The sequence below is a fragment of the Sceloporus undulatus genome, chromosome 2, assembly GCF_019175285.1.
Source record: "Sceloporus undulatus isolate JIND9_A2432 ecotype Alabama chromosome 2, SceUnd_v1.1, whole genome shotgun sequence".
NCBI lineage: Eukaryota > Metazoa > Chordata > Lepidosauria > Squamata > Phrynosomatidae > Sceloporus > Sceloporus undulatus.
This window is the reverse complement of record NC_056523.1, coordinates 330,656,925-330,677,908: the sequence shown is the minus strand read 5'-3', so window position 1 is coordinate 330,677,908 and position 20,984 is coordinate 330,656,925. Positions and strand designations below refer to the sequence as shown.

Here is a 20,984-nt window from a genome sequence, read left to right as displayed (position 1 = left end):
CAGAAAGACTACTGAAAGGGGATCTTGAGATGGGGAGGGACACAGGAGGCAGTGGGCAACTGTTTTTATAAAACAAACGTGTGTGTCATTCTGTTATTATAAATGGGAGGTGAGAATTTTGGCGAATGCATCTTCTTTGGTCCGATGCAAAAACCTTGCATTGGCAGCAGTGACTCCACCATCAGCGAAAGATGCACATTCATTCATCCCTTTTAACACTGTGCCTCCCCCCCCTTTTTTTTACAGGGGTTAACCAGGAGATGAAGACCTGAAAGTGGTCAAGAAGCTGCCGTGATTTCTTCTGTTCGTGCCCCACTGCTCAAGCCATCAGTGCCAATGTGCCTTCAGATACTTTGGTACCCAGTCTCAGCATTTCTGCAGGGAGAAATCTACAGGGACTCTTCTCTTGTTCTGCTGTAGCCATTCTCAGTTGGGGAAGGGATAATAAATAAGAAAGTTCGATGTGCCATCATTTTTAATAGTGACTTCAAGTGATTGAAAGCCGCCCTTGCTGCAAGAGGCAAAGCAGCATCCTCATGGCATTTGAACGGCACAAGGGGACAACGTTGCTATCAGTTTTCCCGGACAAGGTGAAAAAAATCTGGCTGCCTTCTCTGGAACCTCTGGAAGGACTTAAGGCCTTGCAAGAAAAAGAGACAGCTTGACAGCCAAAGCTTAGTAGCTTGTGAGGCTGAGCGGATTCTGGAAGCCTTTTTTGAGCGAGAGACCTCTTGCCAGTCTGAACCAAAACATAGCCCCTGTTTGCTTCTCTCAACTGGGTCCTGGCTGCCATTCCCCCTGTTTGGGGACCCACCATGGGGTCAGGTCTCTCTGCAGGGGCAATCGTTGCAATTGTCTTTAACTGTGTCATTGCCTTCCTTCTCCTTCTTCTCTTCCTGATTCTTTGCAAGGCCTGCAGGACGCCCTCTTCATGTCCGGATAAGAGCCCTTCCTCTGAGACTGATGAGCGAGGGAATGAGGAGAAGTACCTCCTTCAGTCTTGATCCTGTGAATCTGTAGAGGACCAAGTGGACAAAAGCTGCCTTCTCTGGTGGAGTGGAGGCAATACAGCCAGGTCTTAGAGGCTTCTGGCCAGTTGCAGGCCTTGCTGTTAGCTTAATTGCAGTCACAACATTGGGAGTTGAAGCATCCCACTATCTTGTCTTAAGAGAGGTGAGCAGGGATCCCCTTGAGCCATGAAAGAAGGAGGCTCTCGTGGGTGCGGTTGCCAGCTGAGCTTTTCCCGACAGACGAACAAGCTGGGTTTGATCTCCCAGCATTCAGGGTTGCCTGTTTGTGGTCTATACCACCTCATCTGTGGCAAACTCAGAGGTTGGCCCTGTCAAGACGGTGGCTAGCATGGCAATGCCTAAACAGCTTTACTTGGGCTCTTGGAACTTTCTATTCTACCATCTAGGTTCAGGAAAACCTTGAAGGATTCGGGCTTTTGTTGAGAGGTCCCTGCTCACCCCACCGCAGGCTCGTTGGAGGGGGATGGTTTTTGCTCCTGTTTTTTTGGAGGGGCTTAACTCTGCTCAGTGGCCAAAGGAGAGCAGAGTCATGTTCAAGGATGAGGTCATGTGCTTTCTTGGAGACCATCTTCAGCAGACCCCTGAGCATAGTCTAAGCAGGACAGCAGACTGGCAAGGAAGGAAGCGTACCACATCTCCAGATGGATGAGTTGGGTGCCCTCTTTCTACTAGGTGATGCTGGAACCTGAGGGTGAACAACCTTCCCAGGCGCTAAATGGCTTTTGCCAGCTGGCACAATAGTGGCATCTCTTGGGTACACCAGAGCTTGCCCCTGGGTCCAGTAGTGTTATTTCTCCATCTCTCTGTGGATGGACCCTTCCTTTCCCCTCAGTGGTGACCCAGTCCCAAGGGATAACTGCCCCAAGGTGGACAGGTTGAGCTGTGCAGGAGAGGTTAAGACGGCAGTGCAACCCTGGGGGTTAGCTGGAGACAGCTGTCCAAGGAGGAAGACAAAATGGCAGATGGGCAGGAAGTGGTGGGAGGAGTCCAGAAAGAGAATGGTAGGGCTGGAGGGTTATGAGAAAGAATCCTGTGGTCCACCTCCAGCTGATCGCCCATCTCTGTCACCCTGGCCAAAATCATGGTTGTATGAATAGGTGCATTGCTCTAACATGGAAGAAACGAGAGCGTGGGACTTTAGGTTCTGTAACAAAACCCAAGTATTGGAGGAGATTCTGGAAGTCTGGCTTTGTCAGTGTTCATATTCTGGAAGTTAGGCTGTTTCTTTAGTCCAGGCTTAGACCATTCAAAGTCACTTGTAGGGGGGCAGATAACTCTGTTTAGCCCCAGCTGAGGCTTAAAGGCCTTTTTCTCAGTTGTCCATTTGAGGCTGCTGTTGTAGGAGCCTGGGCAACCAGGTCTGGGAGGATTTGAATGCAGTGCAGAAGGAGGTGCTGGAGGTGGGCAGTAAGCATGGAGACCTGCACTATGAGCCCTTTATGGGGGCAGGAGCAAGAAAGCCCTGATCCCACCCACCCCTTGTACTTGGGCCTTGCTCCCAGGGAGGGACTTACACTAGAGGAAGCTGATGCAAAGACCAACACAAGTAGATCTCTGTGTGCCAATGTCTTCTTGCAGCAGCAGCAACAGCAACAGTGTCAGGTGAGGAACTGCTTCTCTTGCACAGAGGGAGGGAATCCTTGTAGCCCCTATTATCTTTTGGCAACAACTTTTTTTCCTCCCCGAGTTATGTTCAGTGCCACTGTAGGGACGCCATTAAGAAACCAGTGCTGTTTCTCAAAGGCAGCTTGCATCAGTCTTCCTTCCTTCTTTCCTTGCCTCTAAGGTGGTGTCCGCCACAATGCTGTCACTGAGTCAACCATGGGTGGGGATTTCAGCCAAAGGGACATGACAAAGGGATACAGAGGGTAGACTGGACCTCTCCATTTCTCCAAGGCTCTATCTCCTCCACAGCACTGTTTTTGTGAGGTGCACAAAGGTGGGCCGAGTCCTAGCATCCCAAGGAGGATGGGGCTACTCAGTGGCCATTCAAAGCCAGCATCCATTGAACAAGCAGGCAGATGTGTAGGAGGCCAAGATCTGGGATGCCAAGGGGAATGTCTGTTATCCCAAAGCAGAGCCACGGCAAGAATGAAGGGAGAGGAGAGGGTGAGATAACCAGTTTGGCAGGGCTGCATGTGGGTGTGGGGCAGGAAGGGGGTGTCCCCGGGGAAGGTGTCTCTGTGGCTTCCTTGTGTTGGTACGAGGCAGAGCTGCTTGTTCCCTTCTCATGCTAATGATTCCCCACTGAGTGGAACAAGTCCCTTCCTGACTGTGATTTTACTGGAATAATAATTATTTTAAATAAAATGTGCATAGTTTGTAGCAAAACATATCCTGGCTCTAGTTTGGGTTTTTTGCTCTCAGAGAAAGTGTTGAAAAGCAGGGCAGCTGCAGGGGGGGGGGGGGGGGGGGGGGGGGGGGGGGGAATAAGGGAGGGATGAGGCAAATCTGTTCAAAATCTGCTCTGCTGTCCCAAAGAAAGGGCTGGAGAAGGGAGGGTGGCTGGCATTGCTGCAGCCTGTGAAGTCAAAAACACCCTGCTTCCTTGGCATTGGAAGCTCTATGCTGTCTTTTGCAGAGTAGTTTTGGAGGACAGCTTTGCTTTGTGCTTCTCATGATTTTTATCACATGGGGCTCAGCACTAACAGAGATATCAGTACCAGTGCAGCAGCTGGCAGGACTTTCCCGGCAACCAATGAGGAGGCTGAGTTTGCTCTGCAATGTGTATGAAGGATGGGGAAATGGGAGCTCCTGGTTTCATTCCACCCTGAGCCTCACCAAAGGACATGGCAATATCATAGTTTAGGGTGTTTTCGCTCATACATTATTCTCCAGATGGCTATCCAGCTCCAGCTTTTGACACATTCCAGGACTGTGGAACCCAGGGGAATATTTGGAAGAACTGATCTTAGGGGTTATTCAGACGGTGAAAATAATCCAGGTAGAATCTGGGTTGAATCTTTGAGGATGTTCTCACTTAAGATTTGAAACGATTTAAAATACAACGTTTTAAATAAAACCGATTCAAAATAACCCTGGTCTTATCCCGCGTTCCGAATCGCTTTTATTCTTCGTTCCCATCTGGTTTTTTAAATCGAAGTTTTTACCTGCAAGCGTTCCTACTTGGCATGAAATTGGTGTTTAAATAAATCGATTCTTCTCCATACCTTATTTGGAGCTGTCAATCAATAGTACGTCAGAATGACGTAGCATTAATCCGGAATATTTGGAAGCGATTTAACTTTTGGCATCGTTTCCATTTCATTGACAGTTTGTGAATCGATGTATTTTTGGCGGGGTTTTTTTCCAAATGGACCAATGAAGGCGCTTAATCGCTCAAACGTCCTCTTCTGCATCTCCCCATATTAACTGCCATAACTCAGTGCTAGGGAATCCTGGGAATGGTAGTTTATTATGGCACCAGCACTCTCTGGCAGAGGAGGATAAATGTCTCACAAACACAACAGTTCCCATAATTCCTTAGTACTGAGCCAGGGCAGGTTAAGGGGTCTCAAACTGTATTATTTCTACAGTGGGTTTGGAACTACAGATGAGGGTTTTTTCATAAATTTAAAAACTTGTTACTTTATAATTACCTTATATATATACACACACACACACTCATATGCATATATATATACATGTGTGCAAACACACACACAAATATATATGTGTATATATACCTATGTTTGTGTGTGTATGCATATATATATATATGCATAGGTGTGTGTGAGTATTCATATATAATCGTGTGTGTGTGTCTGTCTGTCTGTAGTGTGTGTGTGTTTGCCAAATCGGATCAAGGAGGAGAAGGCAGTGTGTTTCAGTGGGTAGAGACTTTTCTGCATCCAAAGCCCAGGGTTGGAAAATGGGATCAAGGAGGAGAAGGCAGTCAGTTTAAGTGGGATAGAGACACAAGACAGAAAAGGGGAAAAGAGAACGATCCCAGCGTCAAGAGGCTGCAGACCTAAGAGAGAGGAGAGAGTGAAAGCCAAATAAAGCAAGAGCAAGAGACGTCCCAAGACAGCCAGGGAGAATCCCTTCAGAGAGCACAGAGATCAATGGCAGAGGCTTCTGGCAAAGCGATTTTGGGGAACCCAAGCTGTTTCCAGAGGAACTATGGGATGGGTTTTGCAGGACAGCATCCCCTCTTCATGTCTCCCAAGACAGCCAGAGAGAATCCCTTCAGAGAGCCCAGAGATCAATGAAGGAGGCTGCTGGAAAAGCAGGGAGGGAGCACTCTTCCCAAAGATTCTCTTTCCAGGGTTGGAGGAGAAGGCAGATTCCATTTGAGAAAGGGAGGGAGAAAGGCTCTATCCCCCCCCCCCATTGATCAGAGCCCTTCCCTGCCTGGGCGAGATCAGATGCCTCCTCGCGAGGAGCCTTCCCTTCCCTGCCTGGGCGAGATCAGATGCCTCCACGCGAGGAGCCTTCCCTTCCCTGCCTGGGCGAGATCAGATGCCTCCTCGTGAGGAGCCTTCCCTTCCCTGCCTGGGCGAGATCAGATTGCCTCCTCGCGAGCCGGAGAGGGGGAGGGAGCCTTCCCTTCCTGCCTGGGCGAGATCAGATGCCTCCTCGCGAGGAGCCTTCCCTTCCCTGCCTGGGCGAGATCCGATGCCTCCGCGAGGAGCCTCCTTCCCTGCCTGGGCGGATCAGCTGCCTCCGCGAGAGCCTTCCCTTCCCTGCCTGGGCGAGATCAGATGCCTCCTCGCGAGGAGCCTTCCCTTCCCTGCCTGGGCGAGATCAGATGCCTCCCGCGAGGAGCCTTCCCCTCCCTGCCTGGGCGAGATCAGATGCCTCATCGCGAGGAGCCTTCCCTTCCCTGCCTGGGCGAGATCATGATGCCTCTCGCGAGAGCCTTCCCTTCCTCCTGGGCGAGATCAGATGCCTCCTCGCGAGGAGCCTTCCCTTCCCTGCCTGGGCGAGATCAGATGCCTCTCGCGAGGAGCCTTCCCTTCCCTGCCTGGGCGCGATCAGATGCCTCCACGCGAGGAGCCCTCCCTTCCCTGCCTGGGCGAGATCAGATGCCTCACGCGAGGAGCCTTCCTTCCCTGCCTGGGGAGATCAGATGCCTCCTCGCGAGGAGCCTTCCCTTCCCTGCTGGGCGAGATCAGATGCCTCCTAGCGAGGAGCCTTCCCTCCTGCCTGGGCGAGATCAGATGCCTCCTCGCGAGGAGCCTTCCCTTCCTGCCTGGCGAGATCAGATGCCTCCTCGCGAGGAGCCTTCCCTTCCCTGCCTGGGCGAATCAGATGCCTCCTCGGAGGACTTCCCTTCCTGCCTGGGCGAGATCAGATGCCTCCTCGGAGGCCTTCCCTTCCCTGCCTGGGCGGATCAGATGGCCTCCCGGAGGAGCCTTCCCTTCCTGCCTGGGCGAGATCAGATGCCCTCCTCGTGAGGAGCCTTCCCTTCCCTGCCTGGGCGAGATCAGATGCCTCCCGCGAGGAGCCTTCCTTCCCCTGCTGGGCGAGTCCGATGCCTCCACGCGAGGAGCCTTCCCTTCCCTGCCTGGGCGAGATCAGATGCTCCCCGCGAGGAGCCTTCCCTTCCCTGCCGGGCGGAGATCAGATGCCTCCTCGTGAGGAGCCTTCCCTTCCCTGCCTGGGCGAGATCAGATGCCTCCTCGTGAGGAGCCTTCCCTTCCCTGCCTGGGCGAGATCAGATGCCTCCTCGTGAGGAGCCTTCCCTTCCCTGCCTGGGCGAGATCAGATGCCTCCTCGTGAGGAGCCTTCCCTTCCCTGCCTGGGCGAGATCAGAGCCCAAGCGGGCAGGGAATGCCTCTTCGAGAGGAGGCTTCCCTTCCTGCCTCTCCTCTGTTAGAAATGGGCTCTCCCCACACAGAGGGGAGGTTGCAATCCACCAGGGGAAGCCTTGTAGTCCTTTGGCAGATGCAGGCGCTTGAGCAGCCGGGACTTCAGGTGCTTAAAGCGCTGAAGAGATTAAGCCCCTGTAAACCATTAAAATAAAAAATAATAAAAAATCCTTATCTCTTATTGAAAGACCACAGAGGACAAAGGGGTGAGGGAAGCAAAAATGGCGACAGCCACGACGGATGGGGACAGAAAGGGCAACCCCAAGGCCAGCCCCATCGCACTCCGCTCCTCCCATCCAGCTAACCCGATTTCAAAGGCTGTCGTTCCTATTTAAATGCTCCGGTTCCTGTCCCGATTCAAGGAAAAAATGTAGGTTCGACCCTAGTACTTTTTTAACGCGCGTTAAATGACGAAAACTCGATTCAAAATTTTATACCGCTCTACGATTCGATTTGTAGTGGGGACGATTGCGGGTTGCTCTAGAACCGTTCTAGGTTTAAATTGGATCCTAATAGGAACGCCACTCCTAGGATTCGATTCAGAACGCGGGGTTTCACCTAGTGAGAACATCCTCTTTGTTGTTCACATGCATTTCGAATGCATATGATTAAGTTGGGGAGGGGGGGTGTACCAAAAAGCCACTTAACCTAGGATAATCAATGTTGGACTTTCCCCCATTTTTTAATTGATGCAAATAGATCCAGGATAAACCGGGATAAAACTCTGCATGCCTTGAACGTGTTTTAAATACATTTGCATCGTCAACTCCATCTTTATTTGAGTGCTGGCATATGTGAGCAACAGAACTCTCAGAGATGCGGTTCCATAGTGTGAACAACAAACCCAGAATGTCTGAGAGATTATTCGTATAATCGTGCTAAAAACAACGTCTGAATGACCTGTTAGGTGCTGGTGCAAACTCTGCCCCCCCTTCTTCCTTGGAACTTCAGCAGAAGTACATGTGTGCCTAAGATGACCCTCAGTTAGAGTCCCACAGTAACCATTACACAGATTGGGATAGAGAGCCTCTGTGGCTGACATCCTGTTAGTGGCATATACACCCATAGTAAGTATACCTGTGGATGTCTATTTTTGTTTGCTACACAGGTTGGTATTCTTCCTCTGTTGTGGTGGAAGCACTCCCCTGGACCTCCTGTAAATCTGCCAAGCCTCCTTTCTGTATTGGAGGGGCGGGGGGGGGGGGTTCTCAGAAGCATATGGCCACATCCCCCTAGTCAGACATAAAATGATAGCTTCAGCCTCTGGAGGACCCTGGTGGATGAACTTGCAGGTGATTAACTTGCTTTGCATCTGGCTGCAAGAACATACTCTTTAATGCCCTTTGAGCTCCTACAGGCCTGGAATGTCTGAAGATTGGGTGGGCTTTGGCTGCTCTATGCTAGGTCCAGTGGGGTGGTAAATGGCTCAGTCTAAAAGTTGTTCCAAATGTAGAACTATGTTATACTGAATCATGCAGGGACGGAGTCCGTGAGTGTGTTGTACTACAATTTGCTTTATCCCTTCCTCTCAGGTGTTCTAGATGTGGGGCTCTAGGGAGCTGAGGCCTGGAGTTTCTGGTGGGTTCAAGGTTTCCCTATCTGATGTAAGGCAGGGACAGGGCATGTGTAGCCCTCTAGATGGGGGTGGGGTTCATGCAGTCCTCCACATGATGGTGGACTACAGTTTCCAGCATTCTTCCCCACATGCTGGTTAGGGCAACTGAGATGCACTCTGAGAATATCTAGCCCGATTCCCGCGTAGGTGTAGTTGAGCTGCAACTCCCATCAGCTGCAGTCAGCATCCCTCAGAGTGATGGAGTAATTGCCACTGAACAACATCTGGAGCATGAGAAGAGGTGCATCTGCACTATATAAATAATGTAGTTTGGCACTTTAAGTGCTGTAGCTCCATCCTGTGGAATCCTGGGATTTGTAGTTTTGCAAGGTCTTCAGCCTTCACTGCCAACAAGTGCTGGTGCCTCATAAAACTACAAATCCTAGGATTCTGTAGGATAGAGCTATGGCACTTCAACCAGTGTCAAACTGCATTACTTCTACAGCATAGATGCACGCAACCTTTTCACTTCCCCATGTCGATGCTCTCAGTCAAAGTTTGAAAATAGAGGCTTCTGCTAACGGTTCAGGCTTTGTGACTGGGTCAGGTCCTTTGCTTGTGATCAGCTGGAGAGTCCTGCCTGCACATGTGCGCACATCCTCCCACTCACCCCACATGTGTCCCCCCCAAATGTTATCTTAATGAGTGGCTGGGTGAGAGCCGGCCTGTGTGTTCTGGACATTCGCTCAGCACTGCTGTCAATACTCAGCTTTTATTTTCTAGATGCAAAAGTACAAACCCTCTTTGTGTAAGACTCCCAAGGCTTTGCTGCAGCTGTCCACTCAGAGCTCTGCTCCCCACAAAGGGCTGCTTGTTCCCAGAGCCTGGTGCTTCCGATCATGGGTTGAAGAGGAGGATTGGGATGAATGAAGAGCTTCAGGCCTCATTTGCTGCTTTTGGCTGCTGGCTCCCTCACCAGGTTCAATAGTTTGTCCAGCTTTGCAATCTCCACTTCTGGGCCTTTCTGGACCTCTTGGCCTTTCTTCTCCTATGCAAGCAGGAAACACAGTGGTTAGAGCCACTCCCTGGCTATATGTGCCTTTGGGGCCTGTTTCAAAGGCTAGAGTCAGACTACCTCAGCGATTCCCAGATTTAGATCACTCAGATGTGTTCTACTTCAGCTCCCAATATTCCTGGTTTGGGCTTCTGGGAGCTGAAATTCAAAACATCCAGAGAATCAAAGTTTGAAAACCACTGCAGTACCCATTCCCTGTGCCAGCCTTACTGGAAACAGATGACATTGGTTGGGATCATACAGTGGTACCAGATGTTCTTGGAACATTTGGTACATGCCCAGTGTTACTCTCTCACCAGTTGTGCAGGGAGACAGCAATGGAAAGAGAAGGTTGATTGCTATGAACACTTCTACTTTTTAAATCTCTGGCTTCCCAAGTGTTGGTGGAGAGGTACCAGGGTGCCAAGCGCTACAAGAGGAGTGGCTTGGGCAATCACCTGTGCCAGGGGACAAGCAATTGTGCCAAGCCACTGCTTCTGTAGGGCTGTGGGTCTGTGGACATCACCACCACCACCACCACCATGCAAGATATAGATGGCTTAGAGGCAGCCATCTTCTTGTCACTATTACTCCTCTTTTTTGTTTTGTTTTGTTTCTTTCCTTGCTGTCAATACCTTTTCCTTCTTGCCCCTGCCATCACCACTGGAGAATATTTTGAGCTAATATTCACAGCTGGAGAATATTCTAAGCTGGACCTGGCTGCAATTTCAGGCTCCCCAAGACTGACCCAAATCATTGTTACAGGCTGAGTATCCCTTATTTGGAATTCTGCAATCCAAAATATTCCAAAACCCAACACATTTTTCATGGGTAGTGGAGACAGTGACACCTTTGCTTTCTGATGGTTCAGTGTAAGCACAAAATTATTAAAAATATGGTGTAAAATTGCCTCCATGCTATGTGTATATCAAATATAAATAAATTTTACATTTCAAATTGGGTCCCATCTCCAAGTTCTTTTAAGTACGTACCTCTATATACAATTATAGGTATTCCAAAAATTTTTAAAAAATCAAAAACACCTATCATCCCAAGCATTTCAGATAAGGGAGACTCAACTATTAATGATTTAAAATACCAAACAGTAAATAATTATCAGTTAAAACACTAAACAATTACTAGTTAATACAGCAAAAGGCAAGGGCTCCTGGTACTCTGCTCAGAGCTCAGGTACCATCTGAATTACAGGTATTTTGGAATACCAATAATTGCATATATAGTGAGTCATTTACTGGTGGCTACAATGCATCTCAGCTGGCACCAGAATGCTATCAAGGAGAGTATGCCCATATGGTGGTCTGTGACCAAAATAAATTGAGTTGGGATGTCCCTACTGGTACAGCCCCTAATGTACCAATGAAGCAGATTGCCAGTTTTGCCTTTTGAAAATAATGGCTGGCATCCTATTGGGAAGTTACATGATTGTAAACCAATGTATGATTGTGTAAAGTTGAATTGCACTGTTGCACAATGTCCATAGTCTTAAGAGGGGAGCAGAGACAGAGCTAACATTGGAAGCATTGCGCAAGCAGAGCCAACAGTGTGGCCATTGTGCAACGCAATGTGTCTTGATGCGCCATGTATGCCATTGGGCAATGAGAGTTCCAGTTGCACAATGGGACATCTTACACAGTGCTTTCTTGTGCATCCTTGTAATTCACTAGCATGGCTGCATAATGTCTCAACAGCATGGCTACAACATAAAGTTATGCATGGATGCCTCTGCTGTTGGCCAATATTTGTAAGGCTGTATTTGTAAGTTTGCACTAAGCTGGTGTCCAGATGTATGGCAGAGGAAGGGAGAGAGAGTGCGATTCAGTTATGAGACAACTCTGTTTTGTCTGCCCAGCGTGGGCTGCCAGTAGCGTAACTAATCTGTCGTGCCTTCCCATAATCCTATCCAATCGAGCCGGATGGATTTCAGTTGACGCATGGAACCAATGAGGATTACACACCGTTGGAAGTGATTCTGCACAACAGCAGTTCCACGGAAACCCACAATATAATTTAAACCAACAGTTGTCTGGTAGATCCACACTTTCCAAGGCAGAGAGAAAGATAAACACAGGGGAATCATAGAATCATAGAGTTGGAAGAAACCACAAGGGCCATCCCGTCCAACCCCCTGCCATGCACAAACTCTCAGTCAGAGCATCCCCTAATGGCAAAGAGCCAGCATGGTGTAGTGGTCTGAGCATTAGACTATGACTGGAAATCCAGATTCGATTCCCCACTTGAGCATAAAAACCCACTCAGTGACCTTGGGCAAATCATACTCTCTCAGCTTCAAGATGGCAACAGCAAACCCCTTCTAAAGAAACCTGCCAAGAAAACCCTATGATAGGTTTGCCATAAGTAAAAAAATGACTTGGAGGCATACAACAAAAACAACACACGCTGAGCCACATTGTGAAAAGTCAGTCTAGAAGACAACAGCTTTTTGGGGAAGGAGGAATAATCAAATCCACCCCTCCCTGCCCTGAAAAGACAGACTGAGTTTGCTGTGATGGGATTTGCTAGGATTAGTCCTGAATTACTAGTCTGAAACTCCATTTGGAGGCCTTGGGATTAAGGGGAACACGTGCAGACACAGAAGGACGGTCTCTGCAGACAAAGTTAAAGATAAACTGGTGGAAGTGAGCCCACATGGGCACAACATCTGGATGGTTCTTCTCTTGGGACCTGACTGCTCCTGGGTGCTGTGCTTATACTGCCAAGGAACAGCCAATTTGCAGTAACACCTCTAATCCAGCAGAAGTTGCTGCAAATTGTGGTTCCTTGGAGGAGGTGTGATTCTGACATCTATGTCTGTGTTTCTTAGAATTTCATTTTAAGGATGGGGGGGGGGTACACTGGCAATTCATGGGACCTTGGACCACTGTACCTTCCCTGTAACACTCCACCGCACCCCTGTGCCTTACGTTTGTTTTGTTTTTCATCCCCCTTCCAAAATGTCACTCTATACAGTCAATGCACAAGTCTGATCAAGAGGGCTTTAAACTAATTTCCTCTTTCAGATAATTTCCTCTTGCAAAAGATAGAGGAAGGAACAAGGGGATTGGCAGTCCTGGACTTGATCTTACCCAAAAGGGAGGAGTTGGTCACTGGAATCAAAGTAGTTGGTTCTTTAAGGGAAAGTAACCATGTCATGCTATAATTCACAATTGTGAGGCAGGGCAAAGAAGAGTGTTGTCAAATATTGACCTTGGATTTCTGGAAAGCTGCTTTTAGCAAGTTCAGGGAATTACTGGGTGGAATCCTATGGCTAAGCATGCTACAGGAAAAAGGTGTCCAGCAAAGGTAGAGTTGTGGAAGAAGAAGTTGCAAAAAGCACAATCACAAACAATCCCATGGAAAAAGAAAAATGAGAAATGTCTGAAAAAGCCAATGTGGTTACACAGCAAACCTAAGGAAGTGAAAAAAAAAAGACTATATATAAAATGGAGGAAAGGACCAATCACAAAGGAAGAGTGCAGATGTGTAGCCCAAGCTTGCAGGAATAGTATGTATAAATAAATAAATATTAAAATTTATTTCTACCCTGCCTTAAAAGCTAAAACTCAGAATGAACTCAGACTGGCTAGGCAAGCAGAGAGCTATAAAAAGGTGTTTTCAGATACATTTGAGGTGGTAAAATGACCAAGTAGATAGTGGGGCCACTGTTTAGTAAGGATGGTAAACTGTTAACAGATCACAAGGAAAAGGCAAAAAACCACAATATTTTGCTTCAGTTTTTCCTTCTAAAGAGAACTATATGCTTCCATGATTTAGCAAAGACCTTGGCAAGGGATCTGGATTGCAAATCAAGGAGTAAATCAGCAATCACATAGGTTCAGGACAGGCCACCCAAAAAGGACAGTCTCCCACTGCCTAGTTTTGGTCCGTGGGGAAGGCGCACCCTCCAGACCGCGGGACCTCCTGCAGACCAAAAAGAACCTGCAAAAAGCGGGTTCTTGCAACACCATTATGACATCGCAGTGCACCAATAAAATAATAAATAATAAAAATTTTATTTTTATACCGCCCTTCTATAAACCAAGGCGGTGTACAACATACATAAAATACATGGCATATCATATACTTATACATAAAACACATATACCATATAAATAAAACACAGTCCATTAAAACATTGCAGCCGGCTCCCACGGTGGGGGGGGGGGGGGGGGGGAGAGATTAATTGGGGCTTGCATCAGGGAATGCTTGCTTAAATAAGAAGGTCTTCAGCCCCTTTCTAAACTGGGCCAGGGAGGTGGCCGAGCGGAGCTCGATGGGCAGAGAATTCCAGAGGGTAGGGGCCGAGATGGTAAAAGTCCTCTTAGAAGTAGAGGTTAGCCTGGCCCCTAGAACCCCCAATAACTGCTGCCCAGATGTTCTGAGAGTGCGGGGCGGATTGTATGGGGAGAGGCGGTCCTCCAGATATCCTGGGCCCAAGCCATTTACGGCTTTATAGGTAATAACCAACACCTTGTATTGCGCCCGGAAGCGAATAGGCAGCCAGTGCAGATCTTTAAGTACTGTACTGGTGTTATGTAACTGGCTCTGGATATGCCAGTAACCAGTCTGGCTGCCATATTCTGTACTATTTGTAGCTTCCGGGTATGGTACAAGGGTTGCCCCATGTAGAGCGCGTTGCAGAAATCCAAGCGAGAGGTTACCAGAGCATGTACTACCGTTTCAAGGTCCCTCCGGTCCAGGTAGGGATGCAGCTGGCATATCAACCGAAGCTGATAACAGGTGCTCCTGACCGTTGCATCCACCTGAGATGTAAGGTGGTGCGACGAGTCAAGGAGCACCCCCAGACTGTGTACCGAGTCCTTCACAGGAAGCGTGATCCTGTTCAGGACAGGTGGAACCACCGCCATCCCCGGGCCAGGAGAACCTATCATGAACACCTCCAATGGCGCACTCACAACGTCATAATGGCGCCATGACATGCGGACGCTATATATCCGGCACATAACAATGGTGGCACCCATCTGTACAGGGTGCTGCCATTTTGGCGCCCTCGTCACGTGCGAGGGACGAGGGGCGTCTAGAAGCGCTGCCTCTTGCATGTGACAAGGGCGTCCTATCCCGTCTGTCTCAACCGGGCCACAGTTAACCTACATGAGTTCAAATCTGCAGGGCCAGATGAACTGCAACCCAGAGTACTAAAGGAACTTCCTGGTGTACTCTCTGAACCCCTTGCCTTCATTTCTGAGAACGCTTGGAGAACAGGTGAGGTGCAAGAGGCCTGGAGAAGGGCAAAAATTGTCCCTCTCTTTAAAAAAAAAGGTAAAAAAGAAGATCCTGGAAACTACAGCCTGACCAAAATACCAGGAAAAATATTAGAACAGATTGTGCAGGAGTCTGGAAATACAGTCGTCCCTCCTTTCTTGCAGACTTGAGGTTTGTGGTCTTGAATATTCATGGAGGGGTGACCTCCGTTGTTTTCAATGGGGCACTCCCCACCCCCACCCCCTGCAGTGCATGCACCATTCAAGCCTATGGGAAAGTCTTCGTTTTTTCAGGGGGGTCCAGAATGGATCCCCCACAACAATGGAGGGCTGACTATATACTGATGACAATGTAGGAATTGGGAGCCAGCATGGATTTGTAATGACCAATCCTGCCAAATTAACCATGTATCTTTTTTTGATCAGGTCACTAATTTAGTAGATGGTGGGAATACTGTGGATGTCATTTATCTGGATTTCAGCAAAACATCCAATAAAATCCCCCATGATATTTTCATTAGCAAACTGATTTAAATGTGGAGTGGATGGGAAAACCACCAGATGGATCCATAACTGGAGTTGTCATCAATGGCTGCACTTCTGACTGGAAGGAGGTCTTGAGGAGAGTACCTCCGGGTTCTGTCCTAGGGCCATTACTCTTCAACATTTTTATCAATGACTTAGATGACAGGATGAAGGGAATCCTTATAAAGTTTGCAGATGACATCAAACGGGAAGAGGTGCCTAAAACACTGGAACCCAGAAACAGAATTTAAAGGGACACTGATAAACTAGAAAATTGGCCAGAAATTAATGAAATAAATTTCAATAGAGACAAATGCAAAATTCTACATTACAAAATTCAAATGCACACTAATAGGGGGGAGATACTGCCTTAACAGCAGTTCATGGGAAAAGGACCTTGGGAATACTGCTGATCATACATTAAACATGATCCAGTAATGTGATGCTGCAGGAAAGAAGGCAAATTATATCTTGCATTAATAAAACCGTAGTTTCCAAGTTAAGGGAAGTAATAATCCCAATATATTCTGCACTAGTCAGACCTCATCTGGAGTCCTGTGTTCAGTTCAAGGCATCTCATTTTAAAAAGGATATAGATAAGCTGGAGCAGGTTCAGAGAAGGGCAACAAAGATGATAAAAGGTATGGAGAACAAACCTATGAAGAAAGGTTGAAGAAGCTGGGCATGTTTAGCCTGGTGAAGAGAAGACTGAGGGGTGACAGGGTTGCACTCTTTAAATATCTCCAGGGCTGCCACAGAGAGGACCTGGAAGGTTTGTTCTCTGCTGCCCCAGAGGGCAGGACCTCGTCTAATGGTTTGAAGTTGCAGGAGAGTAGATTTTGATTGAACATTAGAACAAATTTCTTGACATTAAGATTGCCTTGAGATCTCTCTCAATGTCTTCAAAATGAGTGGATAACTACCTACTGGTCAATTTTAGATGGAGAGCCTTCACTCAGCAGGGGTTTGGAATCACCGACCCAAGAGGTCCCTTCCAGAGCTATGAGTCTGTGATCTTGGCCATGATCTTGAATTTTGTTGGCCCAGAATGCCAGTGTATCTACCCAGACTGTGGCCACAGTGGCTATGAGGGGAGCCAAGCAATATAAACCCTCTGTCTGGGGCGACTGGCCTGAGATCGTTCATTCCGACAAGCTGATTATCCTAAAGCAATGCAATGAACGATGAACATGTTTGTAGCAGTTGTCCCTATTTGTTTTGCAATGCACATATAATTTGAAAAATGTACACTTTCCCAATTTAGGTTTGAAGGCAGATTCTTCTGATTTTTGAAAAGTTTTATTTTTAGCCACATTCTTCTTTAGAATGGATGTGAGAAATGTGACCTAGGAACATTATAATGAAATGCAGCAAAAATGCATGGGAAAATGAGACAAGTGGCTTGATTTGTTGGCTGTGGTGACTTGAGAACCTTGGAATGGCTGTCCCTGGCTTGTGTGTGTGTGTGTGTGTGTGTGTGTGTGTATCGAGTGGGACAGGCTGTTATCTCCATGCTTGCTGATCAAGAGCTCCTGCTGTTTCCGTTGCTTTCCCCTGCAAGTCCATTCAGTTCAGCAGCAGCCTGTGAAAGGACGCCAGACAAAGGTAAAGATGACTGAACAAACCATTCAGTCTGCAGCAAATGAATTTCAAATGGGACGTCTTTGAACTGACAATGCACTCTGTGCAACAGAAAGGACAGGAGGCCACTTGGATGCGGATGGACTTTCCTGACCAGAATTCTGGATTGCTGTGAGTCTGGATCCTTTCTCCAATTCACAAAGACAGAAGATGAGTTTCCCAGTTGAGTGCATTTTCTGCACAGGGTATAAAACTGCTTTCTGGAATAGCACAATTGTTTGAACTCTCTCCTTTGCCCCAATACTTTCTAATGTATCTTTTCCAACTGATGGATCAAATTGCGATTCCCATCATCCAGCATCACTGACATGTGGGATTGAGTGTCCCACAAACCCAGAAGGTGTTGGGCAAAGTTGATTCATCTCACCTAGAAAGGCGAACCATCTATTTCTGACAGAGGAGGAAAATTCAAAGAGAAATGCCATGTTTGTTTGTTTCAGAATCAAATGGAAAAGAAGAAATTGGAGACTGAATTTATTTAGCATGAACTTTCCCAGATATCAATCCACTTCTTCAGCTGCACTGAGAGAGCTGGAAGTATAGCCATAGGTATATTGGAGTTGTGGGGTTGTAGGGAGTGTGGTCAAAGTGTTAGAGGGCACAGAAAGAGGCAAATTTGACCCCGTCATAAACCTACAAAGGATTTTGTGGGATGACAGGGGGCCAGTCACGCAGATGCTCCATAGTACACAGCAGGCAGCATTAATCTCCAAATCTTCTCAGGTAAGTTAAGGCCAGTTAAAAGCCACCTGAACATATTTATGGGGTAATATCCTTGATACCCATGGAAGATCAGGCTAAAATAAACCAATCTCAGAGGTCTTCTTTTCCTTTTTAGCAGTAAAAACAGAATTCCTCCACTTGAGAGGACTATTCACACTATGAAAATAATCCAGGATGGATCTGGGTTAAATCCCCATTGTTCACGCACATCCCAAATGCACCAGATTATGTTTTTTGGTAGGAGGGCTGCCAAAAACCCAATTTTGATTATCCAGGATTAAGTGGGGGGAGGGGGGGTTGGCAGCCCCCCACCAAAAACCCACTTAATCCATAAAACAAAATCAAATAATTAAAAACACACAACAGCAATAAAACAATATCGGGTTTCATTAAAATCACATGAGGTAGCTGAGTATATTAGTGACTGGGGAAATTCTCTGGGGCCAACAAACAAGTTTTCAGCTGGCAGTGTAAACATCGTGCCTATTGGTCTCAATGGGAAGATTGTTCCACAGAAGAAGGAAAGATACATGACTGCAGACAGAGACAGGGATGGGGCTCATGAAGGCAGATGACACACAGTGTTGTGTCTTCACAGAAGCCTTCATGGTATTGAGTTAAAGTCAGTGCTTCCCAAACTTTGGTCTTCCAGATGTTGTGGACTCCAGCTCCCAGAATTCCTGACAGTTGGCCAAACTGGCTGGAGCTTCTGGAGGACTAAAGTTTGGGAACCACTGAGCTATTCAAAGGACATCCCAGCTTGACTGGAAGTTTTGCCAAGAAATTTGCTTTCTTTCTTGGTGCTTTGGAGACTAGGACCAGAGGTATCACCAGGGGGGCGAGGGGTGTGTGGGCTGTAGCAGGTGACACCCGAAGGGTGTGTGACATCACTGCTCCCCAAACATCTGTGGGGCATTGTGGCAGAAATGGGCTGTGGTGTTTGCCTGCATCCCTTTAAATGCTGAAGAGATGACGGTGTGAATGGGACAAGGCTCAGTTGGAGGAGAAAGCAGAGGCCGCAGATATTAAAAAAATAACTATTTCTTTAAAATACCACATCTTATCAAATATTCACTTTAACTACATGAAACAATGTACATGTGAATACACTGAGGCTGTGCGTAGGATATTGTAATCGAATGGTATAATTTTAATTTTGATAGTCGTTTATGTTGCAACAATTGCCATTATATTCGGTGATATATGGGAATTATGGTTTATGTGTAACATTAGTCCAAAAAACATTACGTTACTAAGGATTCTGTATGGTGTGTATGGTGTATGACCGCATGGGGTGACACCAACCCTAGTGATGCCACTGACTGGGACCGAAACCAGTGGATCCAACTAAACATTAGGAAGAACTTTCTCGTGGAGGAGGTACTCAGCATTAGACTCCATCATCATCATCATCATCATCATCATCATCATCATCCATTTATATAGTACCATCAATGTACATGGCGCTTTACAATAGAATAAAACCTTTATAACTACTTCAGTATAAAATACTAAATACTGTACTAGAATACAATACAATACAACAGCTTGGAGAAGAAATGGCTAAGAGGTGATATGATAGCCCTGTTTAAGTATTTGAAGCTGTGTCCCACTGAGGATGAAGCAAGCTTGTTTTCTGCTGCTCCAGAGATTAGAACATGGAACATGGATGCAAATTATAGGAAAAGAGATTCCACCTCCACATTAGGAGGAACTTCCTTATAGTAAGGGCTGTTTGACAGTGGAACACACTCCTTCCTCGGAGTGTAGTGGCGTCTCCTTCCTTAGAGGTCTTTAAACAGAGGCTGGATGGACATCTGTCAATGGGGATGCTTTGATTGTGAGTTCCTGCATGGCAGAATGGGGTTGGACTGGGTGGCCCTTGAGATCTCTTCCAACTCTATGATTCTATCTTTTATGATTCTGTGAATACTAAAATACAATACTAAAAATGCAATTTGGACTGTGTGGAAGATTAGCAGCCTTTGTCCCCTTCAGATGGGCTGGGCTTTCACACTCTCAGGACTAGGTGACTGCAATATGCAATTTCCTGCAGTACTGTAATATTATTATTATTATTATTATTATTATTATTATTATTTTAATTCTTACCTGCCTCTTTTCACTGCACTTTCTCATTGAGGGCCTTCAAGTCATTTCCAAGTTATAGCAACCCTAAGACAAACCTATCATGGGTTTTCCCTGGCATCTTTCTTCAGAGGGGGTTTCCTATTGCTCTCCTCTTAGGCTAAGAGAGTGTGACTTGCCCAAGTAGGTTTACATGGCTGAGCTGGGATTCAAAACCTGGTTTCCAAAGTCACAGTCAAATCACTACAACACGCTGGCTCTCAAAAAAAATGCAATAGTAAAATACAATAATAAACCACAATGCAACAAAAAAGCTAAAAATACAAAATACAGAACAAAACAGATAATCAAGTATGGTAAAAAATATAGAGCATTAATCTGAAATTGCAAAAGTTTTAGACCATAAGAAAGTTTTCAATTTGGATCTAAAAATGGCAAGAGAAGAAGTAGATTGCAAGTTTACAGGGAGGCAATTGAAGGAATAGGGGGCGGCAAGAGAAAAAGACAAAGCCAAGCCAAGGAGGAGGAAACCTTTGGCTGGGTGAGAAGTCTTAGAAAGTTGTAGACTCTTTTTCTTTGGAGGTTTTTAAGCAGCGGTTTGATGCTTTAGCAGTGTCTTCCTGCATGGCCAGGGGCTGGATTAGATGACCCTTGAAGGACCTTCCAACTCTTGCCTGGGCGGTAAAGGGAGGCAATGGTGGTAAGAGTGGTTATGGGCTCTTTTCTTTTTGTGGAACGAGAAAGAGTGATTCTATAGGTCTACAAAATGCTGTGAGTCGTCTCAGAAATCCCCACTACTGCTCTTCCGACTAATTTTTGTTTTCAAAGCCTAAAATGTGCCCCGTGTAGAAAATTTCATTTCAATGCAAGCCCTAATTGAAGTGCCGTATCACATCTGATGATGTTCCAACGCCATACACAATTTCAGGGGCTTCGGCTTTTTGATTAGAAGCTGTATGGCAGAGAAGCAGTAGTCATGTAAAAAAGAAAGAAAGAAAGAAATTATAAATAGAAACAGTGCATCTTTCACATGTTTCCAAAGAGGAGGAACCAAAGAGGGATGAGTGAATGAGTTCATATGAAGCAGAGAGACAATTGTTGCTTTGTGTGGGTTGTTTTTCCCCCAGCTGGTGGCAAAGTTATTTCATTACAGGTGTCAAATTGAAGCCTTATTTTGCTGCCCAGCCTGGATAAAAAGGTCTGGTATGGCCATTTCCACTTAGGAGATGGATTGCACTCAGGAAGAGAGAGATGCTTTTGATGCAACAGGAATGCAAGAGAAAGTCAAAAGCTGCATCCCATTTCCATAACTAT

At 46.7% G+C, this 20,984-nt stretch overlaps 2 protein-coding genes across 6 annotated transcripts in view; one reads left to right on the top strand and one right to left on the bottom strand.

Moving 5' to 3' along the window:
• The window catches only part of LOC121924166 (myogenesis-regulating glycosidase-like), a 718,305-nt gene that overhangs the window by 327,659 nt on the left and 369,662 nt on the right, over positions 1 to 20,984 (top strand). The window lies entirely within an intron of this gene.
• DNAI1 (dynein axonemal intermediate chain 1) overlaps positions 9,158 to 20,984 on the bottom strand; it is a 202,341-nt gene continuing 190,514 nt past the window's right edge. For both annotated transcript variants that reach the window (XM_042455324.1, XM_042455325.1), the window contains exon 20: positions 9,158 to 9,447. In XM_042455324.1, the coding sequence (XP_042311258.1) occupies positions 9,343 to 9,447 (105 nt within the window). In that variant the 3' untranslated portion in view covers positions 9,158 to 9,342. The remainder of the gene's footprint in view (positions 9,448 to 20,984) is intronic.